Here is a 27,034-nt window from a genome sequence, read left to right as displayed (position 1 = left end):
AACAGTGTTGTATTTATTTATTTATTTTCCCGTTGTCAGCGGATAGATCACAAGACAGAGATCGGCAGTCCCAGGACACAGTGTGGCTTGGTTAGTTTCCAAGGGAACACAATGGGCAGGTGGGGGCGGGGTCTGGTTTGCGGTTCCACTCTGATGACCTTTGACTCCTGGCATTTGCTATGCATTCAGGCTGTGTGTACCCTCTCTCTCTGCTGCTCTCTGACCTGCAGCCCCGCTGCTCCTGCACTGTTCCATCCCTCTCCACTCTGACTCCTGACAGGCAGGGAAGGGAAACTGCAAAGGCTGCCAGACCCACACCATAAGGTAGACAGGCAAACCCCCACCCCCACTCCCACTGCTGTCCGGTCCCCTCAGCTGCCAGAGACCTGCTTCAAAGAAGGAAGGGATCCTCGGGTCAGATAAATTGGGCTAGAGACTGAAGTCTCAGAAGCAGGGAAGGTGAGCGGAGGCAGGGGCGTTCCAGATCATAAGGGGCTATTGCTCAGAGGTAAGTGAGGAGCCCCAGAGGCAAGAAGCCCTGGACCTGGAATTCCTGGGTATTCCACAAAGGGTGGAGCAGATTAGGCCTCTGCAGTGGGCACCCTAAAAGAAAAAGGACCCCAGGAGGGCAGAGTCTGTAGGAAGGCAGGCCTCTGAATCTCTAGCTGCTAACAGACCTACCAAACTGGTGGAATCTAGATCAGGTTTCTTCTGACAGTCCACGGAGAATGGCAGTGAATGTGGCGCAGACTTTCTCAGTCCCAAGACAGCTTGAGACTCCTGCCCCCCGGTACAACTCTCCCTCCAGCCTAAATCCAGAGATGGGACTAGGGCTCCTCAGGGGAAGAGCAGACTCCAGAGAGCAGGAGGGGATGGAGATCACAGGAGGTCACAAGGCGCTGATGACAAAAATGGCCAAGCCCCTCCCAGGAAAGGGAGCACACAGTTCACGGGAACAATGAAATCCACGAATAAGTAGCCACAAGACCACAGTCAGCAGACACACACACACACGGATACACACAGACACGGCACAAAAAAAGGGGCCAGACCCCTGGCTGTAGTGAAAAGGGAAGGGCTGAGTGTTGCATCATTAAGTATACAGGACTGGGGTTAGTTGGGGGGCAAGGAGAGGTTCAGGGAACACGTGTTCTTGGCTTCTCCTAGAGAAAGGTCTGGCATGAAGTAGCCGGTTTCCTCAAGCCTTGATGTCAGCCTCTCAAGTGGCAGGCGGCTGACCTTAGCTTCTGGAGGCTGCGAGGCAGAGACTTCACATTAAAACCCCAAATCCTTTCTTGTGCCCATACCTGGTCCTGGCTCCATCCTCCTCATAGCCCCTTTACCCATAAATCCCCCAGCTGACAGGGCCCCCTTGGAGCCCTGAGGCCCAGCAAAGAACAGACAAGCCTGAGAGGCAGGGAAGGAGGAGGAGCATTGTGGAGTGGGGAGGATTCCCAGGCTGGAGTTGTTGGCTGTTGGAGCTGGTGTCTTTAAGATATCCAGCCCACAGATGGGCACAAGTGAGCCCTGCTCTGCTGCCTGCGCTGTCATGTGGAGACACAGGCCCGGCAAGGAATTAAAACACTACACAGGTACGTGGTGATACAGCCCTCATGACAAAGGCTAGTGTCCATGACACAGCCAGTACTTGGTTTGCTTTGGAGTTTTGTTTTGTGACACGGTCCATGTAGCCCAGGCTGATCTCAAATTCACTATCAGTCAGGGTTGACCTTGAACTTCTGATCTTCCTGCCTCTACCCTACCATAGGCTGGGTCTCCAGGTAGGCACCACTATGCCTGCCTTTAACTTACAGCTTAAGCTAAAGTTATGCACCCTTCGTATGTGTCTTATTGTGGAGTCTGGGGCAGAAGCAAGGCAGCAAACTGGCTTTCTTGCCTTTCTGCGTCCCAGGGTCTGCCATGCAGGATGCAGTTGAGTAGGTATCTTGAGTGCCCCTAGCCACAGAGACCTGGATTCAGGGCCCTGCTTGTCACATAATATCTGTGTTGGGTAGTTTTATGTCAACTTGGCACAAGCTATAGTCACCAAACAGCATGGAACCTCAACCGAGAAAATGCCTCCAGAAGACCAGCCTGCAGGCAAGCCTATAGGGCATCTCCTTAACTAGTGACTGACAAGGGAGGGCCCAGCCCATTGTGGGTGAGGACACCCCACACTGGTGGTCCTGGGTTCTATTTTCTTATAGCAGACTGAGCAAGCAGCTCCCTTCCATGCCCTCTCATCAGCTTCTGCCCAGGTCCCTTGCCCTCCCGGAGCTCTTGCCCTCACCTCCTTCAATGTGGAAGCTTATGCCAAATAACCGTTTCCTCCCCAGTTTGGTTTGTTGCTTCATCACAGCAATAGTAGCCCTAACTAGGATGCTATCTGAATGGCTTTCTCTAACTGCAGGTTTCTTTGGGGTTGTTGTTGTTGTTGTTGTTGTTGTTGTTGTTGTTGTTGTTGTTTTCCATTACAAATGGAGCCAGCTCTGCATGTCCTATTTCCCCTGTTAGGCTCCAGAAGCTCTTGTATGGCCTGCTGACTGGAAGGTTTATCCAATCACTAGGAACTTTCTGGCACACTCCACAGTGAGCGATGGAAATGAACACACAGTGGACTCCAAATGCTGGGGACAGTGTAGGTATAGGGGGCAGAAGGGGCACATTATTATTTTCCTCACTTTTAGTTTTGGAACATTTCAGTGTGTGTGTGTGTGTGTGTGTGTGTGTGTGTGTGTGTGTGTGTGTGTGTGTGTGTTTCTGGCTCATGATTGGCAGCCGTTCTCAATGTTACTTTAATATGGAAATGCTTCACTAACTAAATGATTCCTACAAGTTGTACTCCTTTGGAAGCTGGGAAAGTACCACATGAGCCTGGTCCCGGGGCTGCTTGGAGGCTCTGATTCCCTATGCTTGCTATGTTTTGGTAAGGGACACTTAGGTCAGTCTCTCTGGGACTGAGCTGTCCCCTGTTCCTCCCCCATCTCTGACAGATGCATAAGAGTGGGCTGGTAAGAAAAGTTGAACTTTGTGAAGAAGTTAGCCTGACGCCCCTGCCCAGACTCGAAGCCAGTGGTGAGACAGCGGGAGAACCAAGCACTTACCTTCCTGCAGGAGGCTGCACTTCAGTTCTCTGCCTTCTGGGGCTCCGCAGCTGGAAGAGAAGGCAGAGCGATTGTAGTGTGAGGCTCCTTACCCAGGGAGTACTCCATGCTGAACCCTCAGTAATGCCAGAGACTAGGATTTGGGGGGGGGTCACTAAGATGTGGTGCCAGTCCTTGCAACCTTGACATTTGCTGGTTACAAGAACTTGGACCTAGGTTGTCAAATATGGGTAAAGATGGTTACCCCACGGGGCTCAGCACACGTGTAAAGACGGAGTGTGCCTGGTACCAAAGCAAGTGCTCTGTGTACAGTGACTATCGCCTGTCTGGTATTGCGTGAAGTGCTAACATCACAGAGGTCCCAGAGCCCTCTTCTGGCACCTCAGAAGCATCTCTGCTGAAACCCAAAGCAGCTCATGGCACCTAACCCAGTGCCCCAGGAACCATGGGAAGGATCTCGCCAGGCACCCTTTCACAGCAGTTACCATTTGTAGTGATGAGGTTCTCCACCTGGGCCTCTTCATCCCCTGGAGCCCTATGACAAGAGGAGACACAGTCACTGATGCTCAGGGAGCATCTCCATTCTCTCCACTGAGGCAGAGCCCCTGGGACTCATCCCCTCCAAAACAAACAAACAAAAACTTTCTACCATGGGGCACATGAGGCAAATAGAGCAGCCGGGACTGATGGGGACAGAGGCAGAGAGAACTATGGCTACCCTTCAGTGTCTGTCCCTAGGTGGAGTTTGGGTGTGCCTGCCACAGACTCTGGCTTCTCAGGCCTATGGCCACCATGGCTGTTCTAATGGATGAGCTGTAACTTATGTGCTGAACCAGATGTCTAGACAGTGCACAGAGCCTCGGGAAGAGATGAGGAGCAGGGACGGTGCCTCTGCCCTGTAATTCAGAGCAGCCATCCTCCTCCACTTCCCTCCTACCAAGCCTAGCTGTCTCACGGACCTCCAGACAAGGTTCCAGCACGTTCCTACTCAATGTCCCCTCCTCTGTTTACATCCGAGGTTGTGCCTCCATGTTTGGACCTTTCCTTAGTTCCGTGGTCACTTGGAAATCCCCAAACTCACCACTCGGCTCCCCACAGTTCTTTCTGAGACAAAAGAACACCCTCTGGGCTCCCTCCGCAGGCCTCTCCCTGTCCCCACAACCCTGTCCCCCTTACCTGGGCTTCTGATTGAAACTGCACTTGCACCTGCGACCTGAAAGACAAAGAAGCCATCCAAAGTGACGCTCCCAGCGACAGCTCAAGGTCAGGCTCCTGGCCCGGACACAGAAGATCTACTGTGACTCTGCACAAGCCAAAGGCACTGCCAGCCACAGGCAATGGACGCCTGCCCTGCCGCCTGAAGCTGCCCTGCGTCAGCTGAGTCCGGGTGCTAGGGTTTAAATGGCAAATGTAGCCCTAGGCTGTTGTGTCCCCAATACTTGATCCTCAGTGGGTGCTGTTTGTGGGAGGGGGAAAGCTGTGGGAGGTGAAGCTAAACAAAACGGGTTCTTGGGGTAGGTCTTGGAGGTAGTAGCCACGTCTGGTTATAGCCTGAGCTTTCAGCTTCCTTCTCTGGCTTAATGTGAATAAGCCACACACATCTGCCCCCATGGACCAAACTGTTCCATCAGACCTTCCCACTATGGTGGAATTTGCCCTTTCATACCGTGAGCAAAAATAACCAGGGTAGCAAGCGCACTCAACGCCACACGTAGCTCTTTTTGTAGGGCAAACACATTTGTAGGTGCATGGTGAGAACAGCGTCTGTCTCCCGGGATGCCTGCGCCCCTAGGGATGAAGCCTGCTCATTTTAGCTATGTCTGTTTTCACCTACATTCTCTGACCTCACCTCCCTTTTTAAACTGAGCACTTACTACATGCCCAGCCCTGTACTGGTCCTGAGAGACCACGGAGAGGGGCTGACTGTGCCCACAGACAAAATGGCTGGGCCCGTATACTGTCTCCATCTGTCTAGCAGCCATAGGGGAAAGGGACGAACTTACTTAGGATGAGGAGTATCCCAACGGAGAAGAGGACCACAGCGAACACCAGTCCCCCAATCCTCAGGGTCTGGTAGTCTGCAAAGGAACCAGGGATGAGAGGTGGGAGGTGACCATGACCAGAGCAGGTTTGTCCCTCCTGGATGGGGCCACACATACACCCCCACCACCACCACCACTGGGACTGCTGAGGTCACTCACCATAGTAGAAAGGGTCCTTTTCTTTCTCCTTCTCAGCTGCTGGGAAAGCAGACAGACAAGGTCAAGAGGAAAGTAGCTGTGCTTCCCGTGACTTCTCACCTGCCCCACAGATCCCAGTCCCCACGAGAGGATTCTTGTAAGGCAGGCTCACTGGATGGAGATACTGAGATCATGGAAAATGGGCTTGCTGGGCTTAGGGTCCATGTCAAGGGTCTAGGGCAAGTACGATTCAGAGCCTTGGTGAGGTCCGTGGCTCACAGCATGCCTTCTGTTCACTCCAAAGGCCAGGTCTACCTGTTGCCTAGTGACAAGTGGGGAACTGAGACAGGGGCGGGAGGGGGTGGCTCATGACTTGCATATATAGACAGGATGGGTTAATTACACTCTAGGCTGCGATTCCATGGGTGCCCCCGGTACCTGGAGAGACTAACAGAAGGCCAGCTGGACCCTTGAGGGGAGCAGCGGGGGAACACCTGGATTAGGACCTGTTCTTCTACGCTGGCCAGATGTGAAGCTGCCTAAGATCTCTTACCCTAATGTCCGAAAGTGCCAGAACCTTCTACCAGAAAGGGCTGCAGATGTCAGCTTGGTACAGCTAGGCCCTAAAGCACTCTTACCACTAGCCAAGACTGCAGGCACCAGCAGGCTGCAGAGGATCAGCACCGTCTCCATGGTGTCTAGGGATAAAGAAGATGTTACTCTGGGGACAGAAGGAAGACCTTCCTCCTTAAGCCATCACCCATGACAGGGGCTCATCCCAGCCTCAGCTGTACTGGGAGCACATGTGACCTGAGACCAGTTCGAATCACAGGGACCAGTGCCACCTTATCAGACTCTCAGAGATCTGCGCGGTCAATGCTATTAACCCAGATGACTCAGAACACTTAGCTCTGATAGGTCCACACTGCAGGCCTGGAACCGGAAGCTCGCTTAAGTAAATGCTCTTCCTTGAGGGAGCAGCAGGGCCAAGGTCGTAACTCATTAGCGTGGGGGCTTCTGTACTGAAGTCTTAACACCCCAAGGGCTTTTGAGATGTCTCCCCAGTGTCTTCTTTCCAAGCCATCTCTACCTCATTAAGCTGTGGGGCCCTGAGTCCAGGTCTCAAAGTCAACAGCCCACTAGGAAGTCTCTTTTCAAAAAGGCGTGTGTGTGTGTGTGTGTGTGTGTGTGTGTGTGTGTGTGTGTCTGTGTCTGTGTGTGTAGGTATGCCATATGTGTGCAGGTGTCCGTGGAGTTAGAAGATTCAGGGTGATAGACCTGGAGCTGGGGTTACAGTGATTGTGAACTGCCTGGTGTGGGAGCTGGGAACCAAACGTGGGTCCTCTGGAAGAGCAGTGTTCTTCAGCTCTGAACCATCTCTCCATCCCCTAGGAAGTGTTTATATCAGCTCCTTAGTCCAGTCAATGCGTGGAAGCCACTCTCTGTTCCCCCTGATGCCCATAAATGACCTTAGGTTTCTCGCTGTGCTATTTCCTGTTTCCCCTAGAGGCTCAGGTCATCAATTGCATGGCAACCGCATAAAGGGAATCTGGACAAAGGTTTCTGAGTACCAGCCCCAAGTTCCTCCTTCCCTACAAGACACTGAGCACTTACTTGGATTACATTGAATCCGGGAGGTGCTAAGGTAGGAGACCTGGATGGGTCACATGGGCAGAGCCAACAGCAGAGCCAGCTGGCTCCACCCTGGGACATGGATCAGTGCAGTTACACTCACACAGAGTCAGAAGAGATGAAAGAGTGAGAAGGTTGAACTCAAATCAGGAGTGCCCAAAGCTGCCTAATCTTTCCCATATAGGCTAAGCCTTGCCACAGCCTGAACCTCTGCAATGGCTGGGCCACGTCATTCTAACAAGCAGCCCTGGTGCCATTCACCAGTCAGACACCAGGGGGCAGCATGGCTGTATCTAGAACCATGCTCAGCCAGAGAGCTGCAGGAGTCAGAGAAATTGACAGCTGTGTGTGTATGCACCATGCTCTTCTTAAAACTATACTGGACACACATATCCAATAACACTGCTTAGTGTGAGATTGTACATGTGTAAATGTTTGGGCGTCTGAGCAGGCGCACCCCCTTGCGTGTGCAACCAAGAGGTCAATGTCAGATCTCATCTCGTCCCGAACCACTCTGTATGTATCTTTGGAGATAGGGTCTCTCGCGGAGCCTGAAGCCAGCAAATCCCAGCTATCCTCCTAACTCCCCAACTGGCAACTGCAGTTAGGTGCCGCTCCACCTGGTTTCTTTACATAAATTCCGGGGATCAAATTCAGAGTCATGTGCTTGAGAGGCAAACGTCTTACTGACTAAGCCATCTCCATAACCCCTACTATAGCTGCTTCTGCTTTTTTTTTTTTTTTAGCTTTATGACTATGATATGATATTTACAGTCTCCTGGGACTTTGCTTTGATCAACACTGCTCTGAAGATTTATCTATACTATTACACAGAGCTATAGTTAATTCATGTTTAATATGTGGTATTTCATTGCAAAGGCAGTGATCCATTCTCTTGTTGCTGGGCATCTGGTGTCTTTAAAAATACATTGCTAACTCTAAATGATACAGTTAAGAATCCTTACTGCACACTGCCAAGGGCACACATAGAATTGAGAGGTTTGGGAGTGTTTTTGTTTTTGTTTTTTAACAATTTTGAGCACCCAGTCTCAAAAGGAACAGTTTTATATTGCAGATCAATGGAAACAGGCGTTCGTGGATACTAGAACACAGGACCACCAAACCACACCTACTGCGAGGGAAGTACTCCACTGTTTAGTTTTCTTTTAAAAGAAATATATCTATGTCCGTTGACAAGTCTCATGTTGCAGCCAGGAAATGGTGGCCTAGAGCGAGCATAGCTCTGAAGTCACTGCTTGGGTACAGACTGTCACCACTACGCAGTGCTAATCATCTGTCACAGAGGTCGTTGCCATCTTAACATCACACACCAGCATGATGTGACTCCCCTGTTACTCCCCAGCCTAGTCAGCATTTGATATTATCAGATGTCATAATTTTTGCCAATCTGGAGGCATAAAATGTGGTCACTTGGCAATGGGTGTATGTCATTCCCATTTCTACATTGGTGACGGGACGTTCATGCCTTTTTCTCATTTTCAAATCAATTATTCGACCTTGACATTAAACCTCAGTTATTGAGTACTGCCATGTCTCCTCTCAATCCCTGACTTGTCTTTTTACTTAAGAGTTTTTAAATATTTTATCTTGTATTTCATTTATTTAATTGTGTGTGTGAGAGTGTGCGTGCGTGTGTGCAATGTGTACAATGGCAGGTGTGTGGAAGTCAGACAACTACTTGCGAGGAGGTGGTTCTGTCCTACCATGTGCATTCTGGGATTGAACTCAGCAACTGGGCCTGGTGGTAGACATCTCCATCTTCTGAGCTGACCTGCTATTCCCGTCTTTACTTTTAAAAACTGCCCTACAATGCACAGAAGTTCTCAATTCTAATATGACTGCATGAGATGACTTATGTGTCTTATTTAAGACATTTCTTCTCACGGTCTGGTTTCTACTTATCTCTGGCTGTTTCCTGGCCTCCTCTTTGGATCTATTGGTTAATTCATCTCTAACGTGCCCTTCTTTCTATGGATTCAGTTGCTTTTTTTTGTCAACTGCGGTCTGAAAGTATTAAAGAGGACGCTCCAGAAATAAATGATTCATACAGTTTATAGCACACAAGTCTACAGATCCTAGTGAAATATAGTATTATCCCATTCCATCCTGCCCCTGTGACTCAGTGTATCCACACTGTGTGCATTACCCTCCCATTAGTCACTTAGGAGCATCTCTTTCTCTTTTTTTTTTTTTTTCAGGACAACTGCTCTGTATCACCATGCTTGCATTTAAGTAACCCTCTCTAACAAAACAGGCAAAAAACTTGAAGAAACAAAAAAGCCCAAGGTATTTCTTCAAGCAAAAAAAAAAAAAAAATTGCATTAAGGCACACTGGAAAAGAAGCCATATTTAAGAATTGTTATTATAGTATGTTTTTATATAATTGTTCTACACATTGCTGTTTTTGATCTCTTATGGTACCTAACTTACTCATTAAAGTGTTATCATAAGTAAATATTACAGGGAAAAACGTATACTTAGGGTTCAATGCTAGATGCTTTCAGATGTCAATCATCTATGTATGGGGTCTTAGGATGTGCTCCCTGTGGGCCGTGGTAACTGCACTAAAATCAGTGTCCCTGTCTGTTACCACAGCTTTTTCACAATCTTGCCATGTTGTAAGAGAGCCTTCCATCTTCTCTTTCTCTTCATCCTTTAAGACTGTGTCGCTCTTCCGGACCTTTGCTCATATACACAAACGCAGGAATCTGTTTGTCAACATCACTTAAGACTTTGGAATTTTCATGAGAACTCACTCTCACGTACCTACCAGGAGGGATGGGGTGAAGCTGGCACAATTCCTGACTCCAGTTGCTTCAAGGTTCACAAATCTTTTCATTTTCCAGGACCTTCTCAATATTCTCTAGTGAGATGTCATGATGTTTTCACACAGCTGTCAGAGCCATTCTGGGTACGTTATAAGTTATAGTGTTGTCTTAAACGTTAACATAATTGGTATGTTTTTAAAAATTGGTTTTTATCTATTGGTTTTTAAATACAGTCATCTTAAGCCCCCTTACTTCTAATAATTTACCCACATATCTTTGAGTTTTCTCTGTAGACAGACTTTGTAAATGACCGAGTGGTGTTTCGTCCCTCTAATTAGTGCACAGGTTATTTCTGTGTCTTGTCTTCGTGCCCTGTGTAAGCCTTAAATTGAGATGCAGTAGAGAGACCATGATCATACATACATAAACACACACACACACACATGTGCACACAGGTGTACACAAATTTGGTCTTCTTACTTATTACTGATTTTAAGCGGAGTTCTAGGGTTTTGGAAACTCTCCTCTAGCACGGGGTTTCCAAGACGCTTGCTTTATATTAACTATGGATCAGTAAGCGGTCTATCCTCCCTCTCCTGCATTCATCCTGGCTCGCTCCAGTAAGACGAGGGCTCGGGAACAGGCTGGGCGTCTTTAGTCTGTTCTACAAACCATCACACTGCTCGTTCATATTTTCCATGTCTTTGCTTTTTTGTGCTAACTACTGAGTAATTGTTTCAGAACTATTTATTGTCTCCCTTTAACTGTGTTTAATCTGTTTCATTCATCCACTTAATTTGGTGTTTCAGTGATTATATTATTTCTATATGTTCTAGTTGGTTCTTCTAACAGCTTGGTCATTTTGTTTGTCTTTGTTGCCACTCTTTTTTTTTTTTTTTCTAGACAAGGTTTCTCTGTGTAGTCCTGGCTGTCCTGAAACTCACTCTGTAGAGGCTGACCTTGAACTCACAGAGATCCACATGGCTCTGCCTCCCAAGTGCTGGATTAAAGGCGTGCGCCACCACTGCCTGGCTTGCCCACTCATTTTTATGATCTCATTGTTTTCTTCCAACATTTTCCTCACAGTTATTTTATTTTCTGTATCTCAAAATCCCGAGTTCTTGGCTTTTCTTGGTTCCCTCCTAAAACACACACACACACACACACACACACACACACACACACACAGGGAGAGAGAGAGAAAGAGAGAGGAGAGAGAGAGAGAGAGAGAGAGAGAGAGAGAGAGAGAGAGAGAGAGAGAACCTTAGTCTAGTAGACTTTGATTGTGAACTCAAATCTGCTATATTTTAATTCTGGGGTTTTGGTTTCTTTTTCCATGGAGACCAAGAGTAGCCAAAACCAACCTAAAACCAGATTAGCTCCTCTCAAGGGTTCTCAGCTTAATGAAGAAGTCATGGGTCTGTTTCCCAACCCTGCTGCATTCGACACTTACTGGTCTCCAGGGATGCCTACTGGCACTCACGCTCGGCAGCTCTGTTTCAGTTTAGTTCACACTTTACATCATTGTGCCGCTTTGATTCCATAGGATTTTAGCTAGAAGATTTATTTAGGTTTTAGAGTTTTGGGTGGTTGGTATGTAGAAAGGGTGACTGTTAAGGGGTAACTTTCTTCCTTCGTGCAGGGGAAGCCCCATGACAGAAAAGCTGGGGTCCCTGTTTTACAGTGGAAAAACCATTGCTCAGGTAGTCATACTGATTTAGGTATACTGTTCAAAATGGGAAATAAGTTGTACGTTCTTGTTGTGTGTAAAATCTTCCTTCCTCCCTCTGTCCCTTCCTTCGTCCTTCTCTTTTGTCAAACTAGTTGCTACTTCCGGATCACCTTTCATCTCAAATTACACAGTGAAGTTATATCTGTGCCTTGTTCAGAGGGGACCAGACTCAAAACTGGAAGGAAGGTGGAACTGACATTAAAAGCCCTCGGATGAGGCTCCCGCTCGTGCACATAATCCTAGCACTCAGCAGGCTGACGCAAGAGGATTGCCATGAGTTCTAGGCCAGCCCAGGCTACATAGAGAGACTGTGTCTCATAAGTAAAACAAAACGAAACCAACGCTTAGGGACCTTCATGTGAGCACTGAGTCTTAGGAGCCAGGAGAAGGGTGGACAGTCTAGGCTTCTCAGCCCACAGCAGGGGAATTACTGGGCAGGCAGAGTCCTTCCTGGAAAAGAAAAGATTCGTCCATGCCAAGCGCTCCACACTACCAGGTGTAGTGGCCACCCACTCGGGTCACTGTCGTGCCTGAGAGCCGTCACATTCACTCTGGTCACTGTCATACCTCTCTGAGAACCTTCAACAGTCACTTCCACAGACGTTCAGCTCAGGGTAATTCCAGAAACACTGAAATCCATGAGAAGAACATGAATTCTAGATCTGTAGGGGACAGATAAGTCATCAAGATTTGGCTTCGGCTCCCAAGGAGACACGCGTTTGAGAGCAAAGACCCTGCTGTCATGAGCAAGGACAATATGGCAGGGGACCTGACGGTGCCCATGGAAGAGCTGACGGGGGGGGGGGGGAAGAGAGAGAGAGAGAGAGAGAGAGAGAGAGAGAGAGAGAGAGAGAGAGAGAGAGAGAAGATGATGATGATGATGAGAAAGAGTCATGGAAAGCAGGGACCGCAAACAGTGTTCATCCCTGGTTCAATCTGAGTTGAACCTCACAGCACTACACTCAACAGCGGCTGCCTGCAGGGTCTTCCTAGATGCAGGGTCTTCCTAGAAGGCATCAAAATGAGGCTGGGTCCACTAGTATATGGCACAGGAGGGGACTGTGACAGCAACCCCCAAGTGTTTCCATTTCTAGTGGCAGACACCTTCCAAAACAGTGACTAATCTAGCCTGAGTGAGGCATGGCAGGTGGGTGGTGAGAACCCTGGTAAGACGGCTGGAGTGGAGAATGCCAAGCTACAGAGTGAAGGCCTGCCTTTGTATTCCAAAGTGAACATTTGCGATCAAGTTGCAGAGTGCTAAAAGAGACGCTGTCGTAACTGTGAGAAGTGGCCAAGTCCCTATCCTCCAAGCAGCCGCTGGGTCCTGGGCTACACCAGCAGCGCCCCCTCAGCGTGAGTCTCCTCCAATGCTGCCTCTTGGCACCCAGGCCACTTTGAAAGATCACATCAGTGGTACAGCTGGCGCTGCCTGCGAGCCCTGTGGCCAACTACGTACACAGGGCCTTTGAAGGGACACAGATGCCTTTGTTTCTCTGCCGACCAAGGAATTCTATCCTGACCTCTCCTCCCTCCAGGATAAGACTCCAGGCTTCTCCTGCCCTCTGCATTCCTGTCCTCCTCCTACAGGGTGGAGACTGGGCAGCCTGGAGCTCAGCTGATGGGAGGTGGGAGGACTAAGATGGAGGAGCATAGTAATCTCACTTCCAGGCCCAGAGTTTAGGGACCACATGGAGGAGGGCGGACTGTGCAGGTGGGGGAATAAGCCAGGCAGAAATGGGCAGGGCTAGGAGGGAGGCTCAAGGTCATTCCAGGAGTCTCAACATGGATATAAGAAATGCCTTGTTTTGTGGCCCAGGACCCCTGCAAAGAGCCCCGAAGACCTGGCTAGCTGTGACAGGACACCTAAGAAGTCATCTCCATTATGTCATCACTGCTGGAACTGAGGACTCCATTACGTCATCACTGCTGGAGTTGAGGACTCTGTTATATCATCACTACTGGAACTGAGGACTCCATTACATCATCACTGCTGGAGTTGAGGACTCTGTTACATCATCACTGCTGGAACTGAGGACTCCATTACATCATCACTGCTAGAGTTGAGGACTCCATTACATCATCACTGCTAGAGTTGAGGACTCTGTTACATCATCATTGCTGGAACTGAAGACTCCGTTACATCATCACTACTGGAGATGAGGACTCTATTACGTCATCACTGCTGGAGTTGAGGAGATTCCATTACACCATCACTGCTGGAGTTAAGGACTCCATTACATCATTAGTGGTGGAATAGAGGAATCTATTATGTCTTTACTGCTGGAGCTGAGGACTCCATTACGTCATTACTGCTGTAGCTGAGAATTCTGCTACATCATATGATTCTGCTCTGCTCACCACTGCTTTAGACCAGTCTGTCGGATCTGGCCCAATATGACTTAGAGTTCCACCTTTTTTTCCATGAGACTCTGCCTGTGTCCAGGCACACAGCGACACTGCAGCTGACCGCAGCCCTTCCATGATAGTCTCCTGGCCTCCTGCTGCTCCGCAGCCACCCACTGCACGTGCGGAGAACGCAATCAGAACAGTCCCTCCGGCGATTATCTTTCCACACTGAGTCACATAATTTCGCTTAATTGCTGGGTAAAAGCTGCTCAGAAAGAGAAGCCACCAGTTGGTGGTACAGCAGCAACACGCTGTACTATCCCCGAGATATAATGCCTGCTACTGCTGTGATGTAGTTTGACAACTAACTCTCTTTTCAAGGCAGAAGTTCCAAATGGCATGAAAACTTCCCCACTCTACCGGCCGACCCTTCTCCCTTCCCTCACGTAGGGTCTCCTTGCCTTCCTGCACGCTCAGCCTTGAGACAGTGCTCTCCAGGGTCACCGCAGCCTGCTTGGGTGGCCCCGTGAGATGATAGCCAGGACATAACCTAAAAAGACGTAGCCTTCAAAGGGCCACAGAATGTCTGAGCCTGGCTTAGGCTTGCAGATTACCTAGACTCTTACTAGAGACCGTGGGATGCAGTTTAATGTATGGCATCTCCACATCTTTCAACGATGCTATGGGGAAAGGCGGCCTCCTGTGTAGCACATAACCAAGATGTAACATTTCCGGATGGACCTGGTGTCCCAGCAGGCCAGGCCGGGATACAATGAGACAAGCATCTGCCTTTAATTCGGAACGACTGAGGTCCAATGAGAGAGAGAGAGAGAGAGAGAGAGAGAGAGAGAGAGAGAGAGAGAGAGGGTAGGGCCTGGCTCAGGAACCCATGCCTCTGACCCTGCCAGCCGATTTGATGAACTGAGGCTGGGAACAGCCAGTCTTGTATCAGGAAAGCCTGGGCGGTCCTGGACAGCTCCTGGAGGCAGCCTGACAGGCGCCAGGGCAGGGCAATGGGGCAGAAGGGAGGACAAGACAGGCTCCTTTGACTAGAAAAAGAGCTTGGGCTAGAGATGTAAAGGAAGGAAGGGGGAAAGGGGGGTGCTGCTGGCTTCGGGAACAGGGAGTGAGGGAGTTGGTCCAGAAAGGGGCTCTGAGGGATACAGCTTAGCCCCCAGCTCTCTCCCACAGAGGGGCAAGGCTGAGGAGGCCTTAAAGGAACAGGCCCCTGCCTGCTAGCTCTGGCCTAACATGTGCCGAAGAGATCATACTCTGGTTCCTTCTTAATACCAGCTTCTACTGTCTTAGGACTGTAAGGATTTCCGGTCTCTGCTAGTGTGTGTCTGGCCAGCCTGTCCACGGCTCTTAGCTTTTGGCTTCTTTGGTGTCCTTAGCAGCTTGGTCTTGCACTATTTACAGCTATAATATGGGGCAGTTGTAGCCCCGCCCCCACAAGCTACACAGTCAGAGTGATGGCAAAGACCAGTTCCCATCATGCACTCACTCCTCTGTGGGATGAGGAGAGGCCTTCCGGAGGCCCTGCCTTAGCATCACACCATTTTATAGGGAGAGACTCTGGGGCAGAGAAAGGGAGCGAGGGCTGGATTCTACACTTCCATCTTGCCCTGTCTGCCTCACCATTGGTGGAGAGAGAGTAGTAGTCTTCCTGCTATGAGAAGGCTGCCTTCGTGGGGAGCCAGCCCCACACTTCAGTCCCCAGATCACAGAGGAGGGCTCCCATCCCCCGTCCCAGTCAGCTACCTGCACTGTGGCTCTGTGAAGGCCCCACATCTCCCTGGCAGGTACCATGTTTTTCTTCCTCCTCAGTCCATCAGGCAAAGACCCCGGGACCTAATTGCCTAGGAGGCAATCAGATACACTCCACAGGGAAGAGGACTGCTTTTCCCAGCCAAGCTCCCAGCACCTCCAGCTTCATCCATATTCACAAGAGAGGGAGAGAGGGGCAGCAGAGTACAGATTGCCTGCCAGTTCATCCTGAGTGGGCACTGAAAGCTGTTTGCTCGAGAGGGTGTTTTTTTTTTCTTTCTTTCTTCCTTTCTTTCAAAGACTGATTACAGACCCATGCAGTTCGTTAGGCAAGGGTGGGGGAGTAGGCAGTGTAGAGCTAGCTAGCTGATGCAGCCTGTCCACTTCTCAAGGCTGTAATTAAAGGTCAAGTGAGATAACATGTGTGAAAAAAAATCTTTTGAAAACTGCAGAGCCCCGTGACAGCAACGTGCAACACTTATCAGGTGCTCATGCCATACAAGGGTGGTTCTGGGTGGCTTGCAATCCTTCAGGAGTCCTGGGAGGTGGCCACCACAACAGGCCAACTGTGAAGAGAAAGGTTCTGTTACTTTCCCAAAGCCCCAGAGGCCAGATCCAGTCCCCCGTACCTGGGAAACCACTTGGCTTTCTGAGCTCTAGGGGACTTTCTTCCCGTGACTGTAAGAAGAGGTGATGGGTGATAGGATCCCAGGTCTGTGAGAATGCGTGCTGTGGCCTTCGAGCAAGCACAGTTGCTATCTATCTTCCACAGGCCCTCTCTTACCACTGGTATCTCCTCCTGGGAGAGAGCCTGACCTCCTTTTTCCTCAGCCTGTGGTCTGCTGAAGGCTGCCCCTCGCAGTCTCTCTCTGGCGCCCAAAAGGAATGAGTAAGGGATTTCAGTGCCCCCTTGCTACCTGAAATGTCAGACTGAAGGGAGGAAGAAACGGAAAAGACTCATGGGGAGATGCAAAGCTGGAGGCATGGTGTGGTGTGTGTGTTTGTGTGTTTGTGTGTGTGTGTGTGTGTGTGTGTGTGTGTGTGTGTGTGTGTGTGTAGCTAACCAGGAAAAGGAAGCTGCAAGAAGGGCCGGGAAAGGGTTCTGGTGGGCATCAGGCCATCTGTCCCCCCAGCAGCAGAGCTACCCGTTCCTGAAGTTCAGGTCTGTGAGTGAGAACAGATTCCATTTCGGCCATTTGCAATGAACACAGATTGGTATGGAGCCGGGCACACACCTACAAGCCCAGCATTCAGGAAGTGGCGGCAGAAAGATCAGGAGTTCAAGGTTATCCTCAGCTGCACGGTGAGTTTGAGGCCTCGGCTACACAGGAAGCTCATGAATCTCTCTGTCTGAGGGAGCAGGGACCTGGGCTCAGCAGCTGGCAGGGTACTAGCTCCTTAGCGTCAACTGTTGGACTCGTTCCTGTTAGCATGGCCTAGCTCTGTCTTGTCCTTCCCGTCTTTTCTACCTTTTCCTGGAAAACGGGGAAGAGAAGGGGGGTGAGGGAAAGGCCCCTTGTTACCTCTTCTTTCTTCCTTGCATTGTCCTATGACCACTAGAAGGTTCCAGTGTCCAACACTGACATGAGGCAGGGCAGGCTCAGCCCACAGCTGACATTGGCTCCCCGAGAGCACTGCTTTCTGCCTCATGATCAACAGCGGTCACGAGGGCCTCAAGCAGGTAGCACGAGAGTATGCTGGACCTGAGAGAGGACAGGGAGGAGGAGGAGAAGGAGGAGGAGGAGAAAGATGAGGAGATGGAGGAGGGGGGGAGGAGCTCCCAGATGACAGGGGTGTGACCAGAACAAAGAGGCACTCTGACTGAGCAAAGTGGGAGAGTCAGGCAAAAGAGGGGAAAAGGAGCTGAGGCTGGCCCCGGGACAGAGTCCCCATCAGAAACTGAGCCAGAAAAGTGGACAAGGGAGAACAGAAGGAAACACAGACTGGAGGAAAAAATAAAATCTACATATGAGGAAACTCCAAGTCTCTGGACCATTCTCTTCCCCACAGGGTTACCCTGGACTGCCCAGTTGCCTCTGCTATGCTCCTGGCTCCCCGGTTACCATGATGACCCCAAAGAGCAAAGAAGGGAAAACACACCAGGGTGGGGCCTGCATAGGGAAAGTCAACAGACAGTTGCTGTGCCCAGGAGAAGCATCTCACACCGTTTCCTGGCAGCCGGCAGTGTTAGCCACAGCAGTGTCCCAACCCCTGAGGTCCTCAGACACCTCTCTAGCTAGCAAGGCCAATCTTCTTTTCCGAAAGTCCTTCAGAGAGACTACCTCTGTAAGAGACATTTCAAGGTGTCCCAGGAGTACTGGGTTCTGAGGGGTGTAGGTCAGGCCATATTCATGTCTCTAAGATCTGGGGGCTATTCCTCAGCTGTTACTGGTCCTTTTTTTTCCCTTGAGTTCAAGGAGTCTGATGTATTAGGTCAGAGGCTCTTTTGCTTTACCCCTGAACCTCCAGTGAGCCGAAGCTGGACCATGCTCCTGACAAGCTGTAGTGGATACTGACCACTGGAGCCCAGCTCATAGCCAAGAGAACCAACAGCTCAGCAACGGACAGCCTTCCATAAGGGGGACACAGCTACTGATCACCTTGTGTTCCCTCTGGTGGCAATTTTAGGGCAGAAATGAAGGTCTCTTCCCCCACAATACCACCCCCAGGACAGACTTTTCAAGTCAGTATATCTGCTTGTAAAAGAGAAATAGTCCTGATGCTGACAGGTGCTGATGCCTTAGTCTGGGATACTTTCTCAAATTGATTTCTGTATGGCTGAGATGCAGAGAGTCATAGTAGAAGAGGCTGCGCCTTAAGAAAGAACATCAACTTCATCATTCCAATAACACTGCCAGCGACTGTCATCTAGACATCTCGCTCATCACCAGCAAGTGTACTGCTCCAAGCAAGAAAGACACAGGCCCTGCCGGGTGGCACTATGATCCAACCATGTCCTCAAGTTGCCCGCTCCTTTCCTGACTCCAGCCTGGTTCTATGGCTCAGCAGTAGTCACCTTGAGGGCAACATCCCTTTAGTCTACCCCCGTATTGTGTTTCCTATTGGGCAGGTACAGCAGCCTGCCTCATTCTGCCTCTGCCGTGCACATCTTTAACCTTCTCCTGCCACTCAGTCCTCCCAGGCGCAAGACTTGGATAGTGGGATGGCCAGAGAAAGGAGACTGACGTGTTAATAGGTTGGCTTCAGAGACTGAAGAGAGCCCAGCTCTAATAACAGGTGCCAGAAGTGTGTCGCTGGGGTATGAATGGGTGGAGACCCAGTGCTTTCAACATGACACAATGTGATGACAGTGACTCCTTACCAATGTGATCTTCCTTCCCCAAACCTAGGCCCCAGACTTACTAATGAGAAAATACTGGCCAAATGCCAAGGGCAGACTATCCTACAGTAGTAACCTGACTGGTGGTGCTCCTTACAGAGGCAACAGTCATCAAAACAAAGACATAGTGTCACAGTCAAGAGCTCAAGGAGTCATGGTAACTAAATACAATGTGGTGTCCTAGAGGTGGGATCCTGGGACAGAAAGAGGACATTGGGTAAAGGCTAGGGAAATCTGCATAGTGTCAACTTTAGTTTATAACGTATCAACAGACATTGGAATGCGGTAAAGACAGTGGCACACTCAAGTAATATCTTTATTATCTATATCTAATATCTATTACTAATACTACATATATACATTTATAAATAAATAAATATATATATATATATTATTTGTGCACATAATCTGTGTACAGGGGAAAAAGGTATTGATCTCTGAGCTGTCCACCCGTTTTTCTGAAAATCTGAAGCTCTTCTAGAAGAAAAACTCCGTTCCTAACTGAATTTGAATATTCACTTAAAAAATCAAATCAGTTCTCCAGCTCTGTCTATCCCAACCCCATCATCTCACTTTCCTGGCACAGCGCGGAACGCAGGTGCTCCCATGCCACACGCTTCTGCACTCGGCAGGCCATGGCTGGTTCACTGCCACAGAGCCAAGAGCCAGCCAAGGCTTTTAAAGTGTTTTGGGTTTGGCTCAGAGGCCAGTGATAGTTGTGCGGCCTATTTGCTTGGCCTGTACTTCAAATACCCATTGAATAAACAATTGAACATTGTTTATATATAAGAGCCCGGCTTGAAATAATTGCCCTCTCTGCAGACTGCTCCCCGCCATGCTAGCATTCCAGAGCAGAATTGGTAAGGAGACGGACTCAAAGCTGGCAAAGGGAAGGAGAGAGCAGAGGGTAGCGACACTCCGATAGAGCTGGAATCCTGGTGGCTTGAGTTACTTTGTCTTGAATTCCCTGTGGTGTCCAGAAGGCAGTTGGGCAGCCTAAGAACAGGGCAGTTAATCACCCCCTTCCATGACTGACAGTTTTCTTGACTGGCAAGGGCCCAGTGACTGGGGGTTCTCCACCATGCCTCCTTCACGGAAGAGGGGGAACCCACAGGCCCGCAAGCTCAAAAATGTTTCTCTAAGAGCCCAGTCCCAAATCCAGCTGTCTTGTGCAGGCCAGAGGCCAAAGTCTCATCTTACATCGCAGAGCATTTCTTACTTTAACCTCAGGGACCTTTACCTTTAACCTGGAGTTACTTCTGGGAGAGAAGACATTGGTCACAGGGGGAAAAAAAATGAGAGCAGACCTGGAAAAGAAACCAGGCTTATTCCTCAGAAAGGGAAGCATCACAAACCTCACACCCAGGCCTGAATTCTACACATCTTGCTGGAAAGGCTCCAGGCTGACCTACCAGCAAGGCCCCAAGGCTTGGGTCACTTCACTGTCACTACCAACTGAGGCAGTGTACACTGTACCAGCCGAGCCAGCTCCCAGAGGAATTGGGATGTTAGTGCCAACTCATACCCAGGCAGCTAACATGAGCCACCCAGCATCATGTGAGGGGGCCAGGCCAGAGCATCCCACCCAGTGGCACAGTGTGAGGACCCTTCCTGTCCCAGGGCAACCACGTCTAGTTCCAGCAGGTCTAGGTAACCAGAAGCCATGGCTGGGTGTGATCTGACCAGTTCAGAGAGAGATCATCTCTTGCTCTCTCTCTGTCTTTGTCTCTCTGTCTGTCTGTCTGTCTGTCTGTCTGTCTGTCTGTCTCTCTCTCTCTCTCTCTCTCTCTCTCTCTCTCTCTCTCTCTCTGTGTCTCTCTCTGTTTCTGTCTGTCTGTCTCTCTCTCTCTCCCCTCCTCCCCCTCTCTCTCCATCTCATGACAATACCAGTTCAGAGGACAGAGGAGCAGTCCCAGTTGCAAAGACAGAAACCTGAAATCACTGTGCCAGGCCAAGGGCCCAGAGACCAGTCCCATACCATTCTACCAACAAGCACATTCCAGGGAACTGCCATCCTCCCTCTGCTAGCCTTTCCCCGAGATGCGAGGGAGGAAAGAAGGTCCCCTGGTCTAGATACCCAGAGTGTGCAGAGATTAAGACTCTTGACTTGACCCTATTTGTCCGTTTTAGGAAACTGCTCCTTCCCCTCTCACCTTGTATCTCCATTGCCCCATTCCCAGAATGACATGACTCACACCTTTTCTACGTATTGCCTCTGTGTGTGTTTGTGTGTGTGTGTGTGTGTGTGTGTGTGTGTGTGTGTGTGTGTGCAAACTATAAATGCTGCCTTGGGCGAAAGGCACATGCCAACATCCCTATATCCCCCAACACTTGAGTACAGCAACTGCTGCACAGACACTGATAGTTCGAGTAATTAGCTGACTCGTCAGCATCGCTGTCTCTTTAAGTAAGTCACAGTCCACACTAAGCAACGAGCACCTGGGAACCTCAATGGTATATTTTGAGCGTCTCATCATGCTTCCCCCAATCCAGGCCTTCACTTCCTCATGTCTGCCATCTGGGTCTCGTCAAACTCCCAAATGGGGCAGTGAATCAGCTCCCCCTGTTAACCTCAGCCTTGCGGCATCTGCCAGACTGCCAAGGAAGAGTCATTCCAGACCATAGATGGGAAGAAAGGAATGGACCAGGCAGACAAAGGGCAAGGAGCAAGGAGTCAACACTTGCCAGTGGAGGGCAACTCTGTGTGACCTTGCCTTTAACGTGTGCGTGTGCGTGTGCGTGTGCGTGTGTGTGTGTGTGTGTGTGTGATGGGGAGGAATGTCTGTAAGTGGCTAAAGAGCTTCTTAGGAGCCTTGAGGCATGATGTAACAGTGACATCATCCTAAGGACAGCATGACGGAGTCATCAGCATCCTTCACCTGCTTTATGGAGCTCAAGCTCAACTGACTATAAAGTTAAAACGAACAAACAAACAGCAGAAAGCCTCATAACGGTTCTACAAAGATGTCTGGTTGGGGTGAGGGGGCGGGGAGCGAGAGGTCTGGGCCCCAGGGATCAGGCTGTCACCCCCAACTCCACAAGCAGGAACATCATGTTCTAGCAAGTCCCAAGTGCTTAGGGTGGACATCTGAATGCAGCAGACTGGGGAGGGCCTGAAGGGTAGGACTACGTACCCGTGTCCTTACTCAGTGACGGACAGGCACACACAGGGACTCTGTCAGGCCCAGACCAGAGTGAAAGGAGCCACACAGAGCTGATCTAGCTGAGAGGATAGGCGTTAATAGGCCACCACCACAAGGGTGAGAGACTGCTGCTGGGAAAGTGAGGAGGTGTGTGGACGTGCAAGCGCCTGCCTATGTGTCAGGGACAGAGGATTATGTATGTGTGAGGAAGGGGTTGTGCACGAAGTGTGAGTGCACTTCTCTGTGACTCCGGGAGCCCTCCTGTGGACAAAGAGAGCCACAAGAAATGAAACTGGGCCCTTCTGGTAGAAGACAGAGGTGAGGTAGGCAGGCAGCGGGGAGGGATAGGCCAAATCATTAGATCTGCCCAAGCAAGAGTACAACCACATGGCTCCACAGCGCTACAGGATCTGAGAAACTCACAGGGCTGCCATATTGAAGGGACTTAGCATTCGTTAAAAGGGTCAATGAGTAAAAGCTAGGACTGGCTTGGCTTTCGAGTTGTACGTTGTGGGGGCCGGGGGGGGGGGCCCGGGAGGGTCGCTATAACCCCAAAGAGAACTCCTTGGCCTCATCTCTGGCCTTGACTGGGCGGAGGCATTCCCACAGTCCCAACCTAACCCCCGGGGCCCAGACCTCTTCTTTCCACCCCCCTCACCCCACCCAGACATCTTCGTGACAAAAGTTTTCCTATGCTGTTTCCAAGCTGCTCTCATATTTCCCAGGTCACAGTTCCTCTCCGGTCCCCGTTTTAAAGCAGAGAAGATGCCGTTAAACTGGCTCTAAGCTTCTGCTTGGCCAGAGATGTTCAGCTTCTTGTCAAGGACAGAGATCCAAGATAGGCCGCTCCTGACCCCTCTAAACTGTCCAGAGGTCTTCAGAGACCCACTAAATATTGGCCCCAGTTTCATACTTTGAAAGCCTTTTAGGCTCCTTAAGCCTTTTAGGCACCATGTGTTCCCTAGCAGAGCAGACAGGTGACTCTTGTCCAGGAAGTCCCTCCCGCACTCATCCCATGAAAAGCATAGCTGATCTTGGCCTCTCGGCCATTGCCTGGCCAGTGATGAAAGAAGAGTGGCAGGCAGCCCCTTTCCAACTCAGTTTAACTACACACACACACACACACACACACACACACACACACACACCTGCACCTCCCCCCACACACACCCCAACACACATTACCTACAGAGAAAATCCATATTTTTCAATATCAGAATCCACACACATTTAGAGGAAGGGATGTGGCTAGAAATCATGACTACATCCCCAATGGACAGATGTGGAAACAAATATCTAAGATCTTGGAGGCCTCGGGTTACTTGAGCACAGACCAAACCATTTTTAGGTTGCACCAAGAGTCCTGCGGTATGTCCAATAGAATAAATGCATTTCTGCTTGGGAAACATAGCACTTGGGTGGAGGTGGGCCAGGGAGCCGGAAGCTGGCTTTTTGTGGGGCTCCAGGCTCTTCTGTGAGTTGTCCCTTCCCGGGGCTCTCCAGGAGGGGCAGACAGGCAGTTTGTTAGATGGGGATCCTGGGGGCCGCCTGGCACTATCTGCTCCCAGATGGTAGGTAGCTTGCTGCATCGAACAGGGAGACAGTGGATGTGTGCTGTGATTCATGGTGCAGATCTAGATGGGTTGATTTCCCAGAGGCTGAGGGGGAAGGAGCAGGCTGGGGGTGGGGTGGGGACCAGGGCCCAAGGTCTATGAAATTGCTCTTCTCACCTCTCCTCTTCACATCTTCCAAATTCACTCACCAAGAAAATATAATGGGGCAGTTGCCACACCTACCTGGGGACTGTCACTTTGGAAGGGACACTCCAATTTCCAAATGATTGATCGCCACCAAGGAAAGAAGGTAAAAGGTGCAGGCAGGACGGTGTGGGGTCCAAAGCCTTGCCTAAGAAGTTTGGCCTTGGCCACTATTGGTGATGGGGCTTTGCCTCAGTTTCCCCACACATGGCTTGACTTAATCCTTTCTCAGGCTCTGAGGCCAGGGACTGTGTCTCCTTCCTCACTATCGCGTTCCCGGACGTTAACACACAGTAGGTGCTTAAAACCATCCAATACCTGAACAAAATGGGGTCTCCATCAGTCCAAAGGTCAAATGGAGCCTGGAGGGAAGCTCTTCTCTCAAGTTCCCGCCACAGTCCTGGCAAATTCAGCAGCCCTCGGCAGTGCAGCTTACACAGAAATGATTGGAGAAGCAATCGGAAAGCAGGAAAATGGGGCAGGCGGGGGTGGGGTGCAGGGAGGAGAGACCTGAACTCGACACAGCAGCTGAGTGCCCAGCTTCTATCTCTTTGGCTCCTCCGTGTTCTTTCTGTCTCTGTCTGTCTGTCTGTCTGTCTGCCTGCCCACCCCCAACACCTCTCTCTGTCTCTCTCTGTCTGTCTCTGTCTGTCTGTCTCTCCTCTCCTCCCTGATTCTTTTTTTTTTTTTTAAACCTCTTGTGCTCTCCATAACAGGCTCCCCTCCCCTCCCCTCCCAGAGCTTCCTCTGGTCAGAAAGGACTGTCGGGGTCAAGGAAGGAAGAACACAGCTAAGATATAAATCCTGGTTTGTGTCCAGCCTCGCCCCTGGAGTCTGACACCTAGCAGAGGGGCCCTCTACTAAGGAGGTCTGACAGCTTTTCTTTTGCCTTCCCCTGCGAGGTCCCTGGGAGATGTCTGAGATTCCGTTCTGGGCTTCTCCCTCACCTTCTTCATACTTTAAGCATCCAGAATAAGGCTGAACAGGAAGCCTGGTGCGTGCGTGTGTGTATGTGTGTGTGTGTGTGTGTGTGATATGTGTGTATGTGTGTGTATGTGTGTGTGTGATATGTGTGTATGTGTGTGTATGTGTATGTGTGTGTGTGATATGTGTGTATGTGTGTGATGTGTGCATGTGTGTATGATGTGTGTATGTGATGTGTGTATGATGTGTATGTGTCTAGGTGTTGGCAAAGTGACGGTGTGTGTTACAGGTGGAGTTGTGTCTCCACATAAAGAGTGAGGGTTGAGTGTAAGTGGTATGTATGCATGTGATACAGTTAAGGGTGTGTGTGTGTGTAGTGCACGCTCTGCGTGGATGTTCTATAATGTGTGTGGTATCGTTGGTGTGTATGGGGTAGGTAGGGTGTGTGATGTGTTTGATGTTTATGTGGTGTGGGGTGCAGTTCGTGTCTTTTGGTGTTTATGTGTTACGGTTTCATGAGGTGCACTTGGTGTACATGTGATATAAATGTATATGATAGCATGTGTGTGGATTATGTTAATGGACGGTGTGGGGTGATAGGCATATGAGGCTATGACCATACTGTGTATGGTGCGTGTGCATTTGTATTTGCACTGCTTCTGATGGTGGGGTAGGTGAAGGGCCAGGCAGTTTAGAATGGGAGCCGCACATAGGGTGTTCTCCCTTAAACCAGTCTCTAAGCAACCATATTGGGGGGATGGGAGGTAGTCGGAGGTGAGGAATGGGCAAAAAAAAAAAAAAAAAAGGAGGGAGGCTGAAGTGGAGGGGTTTCCATGGCAACCATGAGACAGGTCACGTGCAAAAGGCCAAGTTGGAAAACAGATACACACATTTATACATCTACAATATGAGGGCAGCCAGAACCCCGGAGAGCCAGGGGTCCTTTCATAGAGGCCTGAGATGCCCACTGGTCCCTCTACAAAGGTGGAAATGCCAGTTCCTGCAGCGCGGGAAGCCAGGTTAGACAAAGAGACTAATGACAGAGGGCACATCTGTGGGGCCAGCCCTCCAGCTGCTACCACCTCTTAGTCTGGAGGTTGGTGGCAGCTTGGGTGGGCCCATATTTCCAACTGACTTGCTCCGGAGCAGGCGCCCAGAGACCCAGGCTCTCAGCCAACTCTACAGGAAAGCCTTGTGCAGACACAAAGGGGAGGCTCCACCAGGGAGGGCCAGCCCCGCTGGGGAAAGGTGGGGAAAGGGTACACGGTCTCCCTGGAAAGAAAATCCGAGCTCCACACACCAAGAGAAGGCTATGCTGTCAGATGAACCCCCTCACTCTAGAGCCCCTGGCCTTCTTCAGTGCCCCCTCGCCACTCACTCCCGCAGCCCACACCCACAGCCTACAAGGAGCAAGCCAGCAAATTCCATTTTGTGTGGCTCATGTGTCACCATTCACATCCAGCCACATTCCCCGTCCTCACATCTCCACTCCCCGCAGGGTCCCCAGCTTGTGAGTAACAAAGGGAAGCTCCCCTGTTAAAGGGTCCTTTCCCCCCTTCTCCTAGAGCTCCTGATGCAAGCTCAGAGAACCCTTGAAAGCATTTCCCAGCCACTAGCATAGCCCACCGCCATTATCTACAACCCCATGCCGGGATCCTTACTTAGCCTTCAGGTGCTCACCTTCTTGTTTACATGCCCCAAAGCCGTTTTCCCGCCGCCCAGGCGGGGACCTGGGCACACACCCACTGAAACAAACAAGACTCCGAGGGAACCAGGTGCTAGAGGGACCGGTTCCCTTCGAGCCTCCTCCACTCCAAAGAAGGCGCCAACTTTGCCCACCTCCCCTGTTGCTCACCTAGGCGTTGGGTCCCCCTCCGAGCGGATCCCTGGAGAACGAGCTGAGTCCCAGCAGCCGGGAGTGGCGCGCTGGGGGCAGGGCGGTGGGCGCGGCTTGCAAGCTTTCCCGCCTCCCAGAGGAGGCTGACAGGCTAGCCTTTGGGGTCCTCAGCGTCCGCTGGTTTCTCAGTCCGGTCCCCTCGTAGACCCCTGTGCTGTCTTCTCTCCCTCCTCTCCGCGAGCTCTTCGCGAAGGGAAGTGGGGCTTGAAGAAGCAACAGGAGATGCGCGCGGAGGAGGCGCCCAACCCCGGAGCGGATTTGCCAGCAGCTGTTGCTTTTTGATTTTCTTCCTTTGGCGAGGGTAGGAAGCGAGCCAGACCAACACCGTGACAGGGCTAGTGTCTTTTTGAAATAGTAAATTCAGGGGAGGGAGGCAGAAAAATAGGAAACAACGACGCACCAGCCACCCGCAACCTGCAACCT

General features: G+C 50.4%; 1 protein-coding gene across 4 annotated transcripts; it reads right to left on the bottom strand.

Moving 5' to 3' along the window:
• On the bottom strand, nucleotides 1-27,034 carry LOC311597971 (FXYD domain-containing ion transport regulator 6). Of its 4 annotated transcripts, none has more exons than XM_084782671.1 (8): nucleotides 26,570-27,034; nucleotides 5,923-5,982; nucleotides 5,306-5,341; nucleotides 5,108-5,182; nucleotides 4,281-4,317; nucleotides 3,590-3,639; nucleotides 3,105-3,154; nucleotides 1-1,254 (listed from the first exon to the last, which is right to left on the bottom strand). In XM_084782671.1, exons 2-7 carry the CDS (start codon nucleotides 5,975-5,977, stop codon nucleotides 3,126-3,128), a joined length of 282 nt encoding a protein of 93 aa, XP_084638797.1. In that variant the 5' UTR covers nucleotides 5,978-5,982; nucleotides 26,570-27,034; the 3' UTR covers nucleotides 1-1,254; nucleotides 3,105-3,125. The 4 variants fall into 4 exon arrangements, with proteins under 4 accessions (XP_084638797.1, XP_084638796.1, XP_084638795.1 ...); XM_084782670.1 differs by having other exon boundaries at nucleotides 5,306-5,344; nucleotides 26,570-27,030; XM_084782669.1 differs by lacking the exon at nucleotides 26,570-27,034 and adding an exon at nucleotides 24,109-24,197.

The sequence above is a fragment of the Acomys minous genome, assembly GCF_964271855.1.
Source record: "Acomys minous genome assembly, chromosome: 5".
In the NCBI taxonomy this organism is placed as follows: Eukaryota; Metazoa; Chordata; class Mammalia; order Rodentia; family Muridae; genus Acomys; species Acomys minous.
This window is presented reverse-complemented; position numbering and strand designations above follow the sequence as displayed.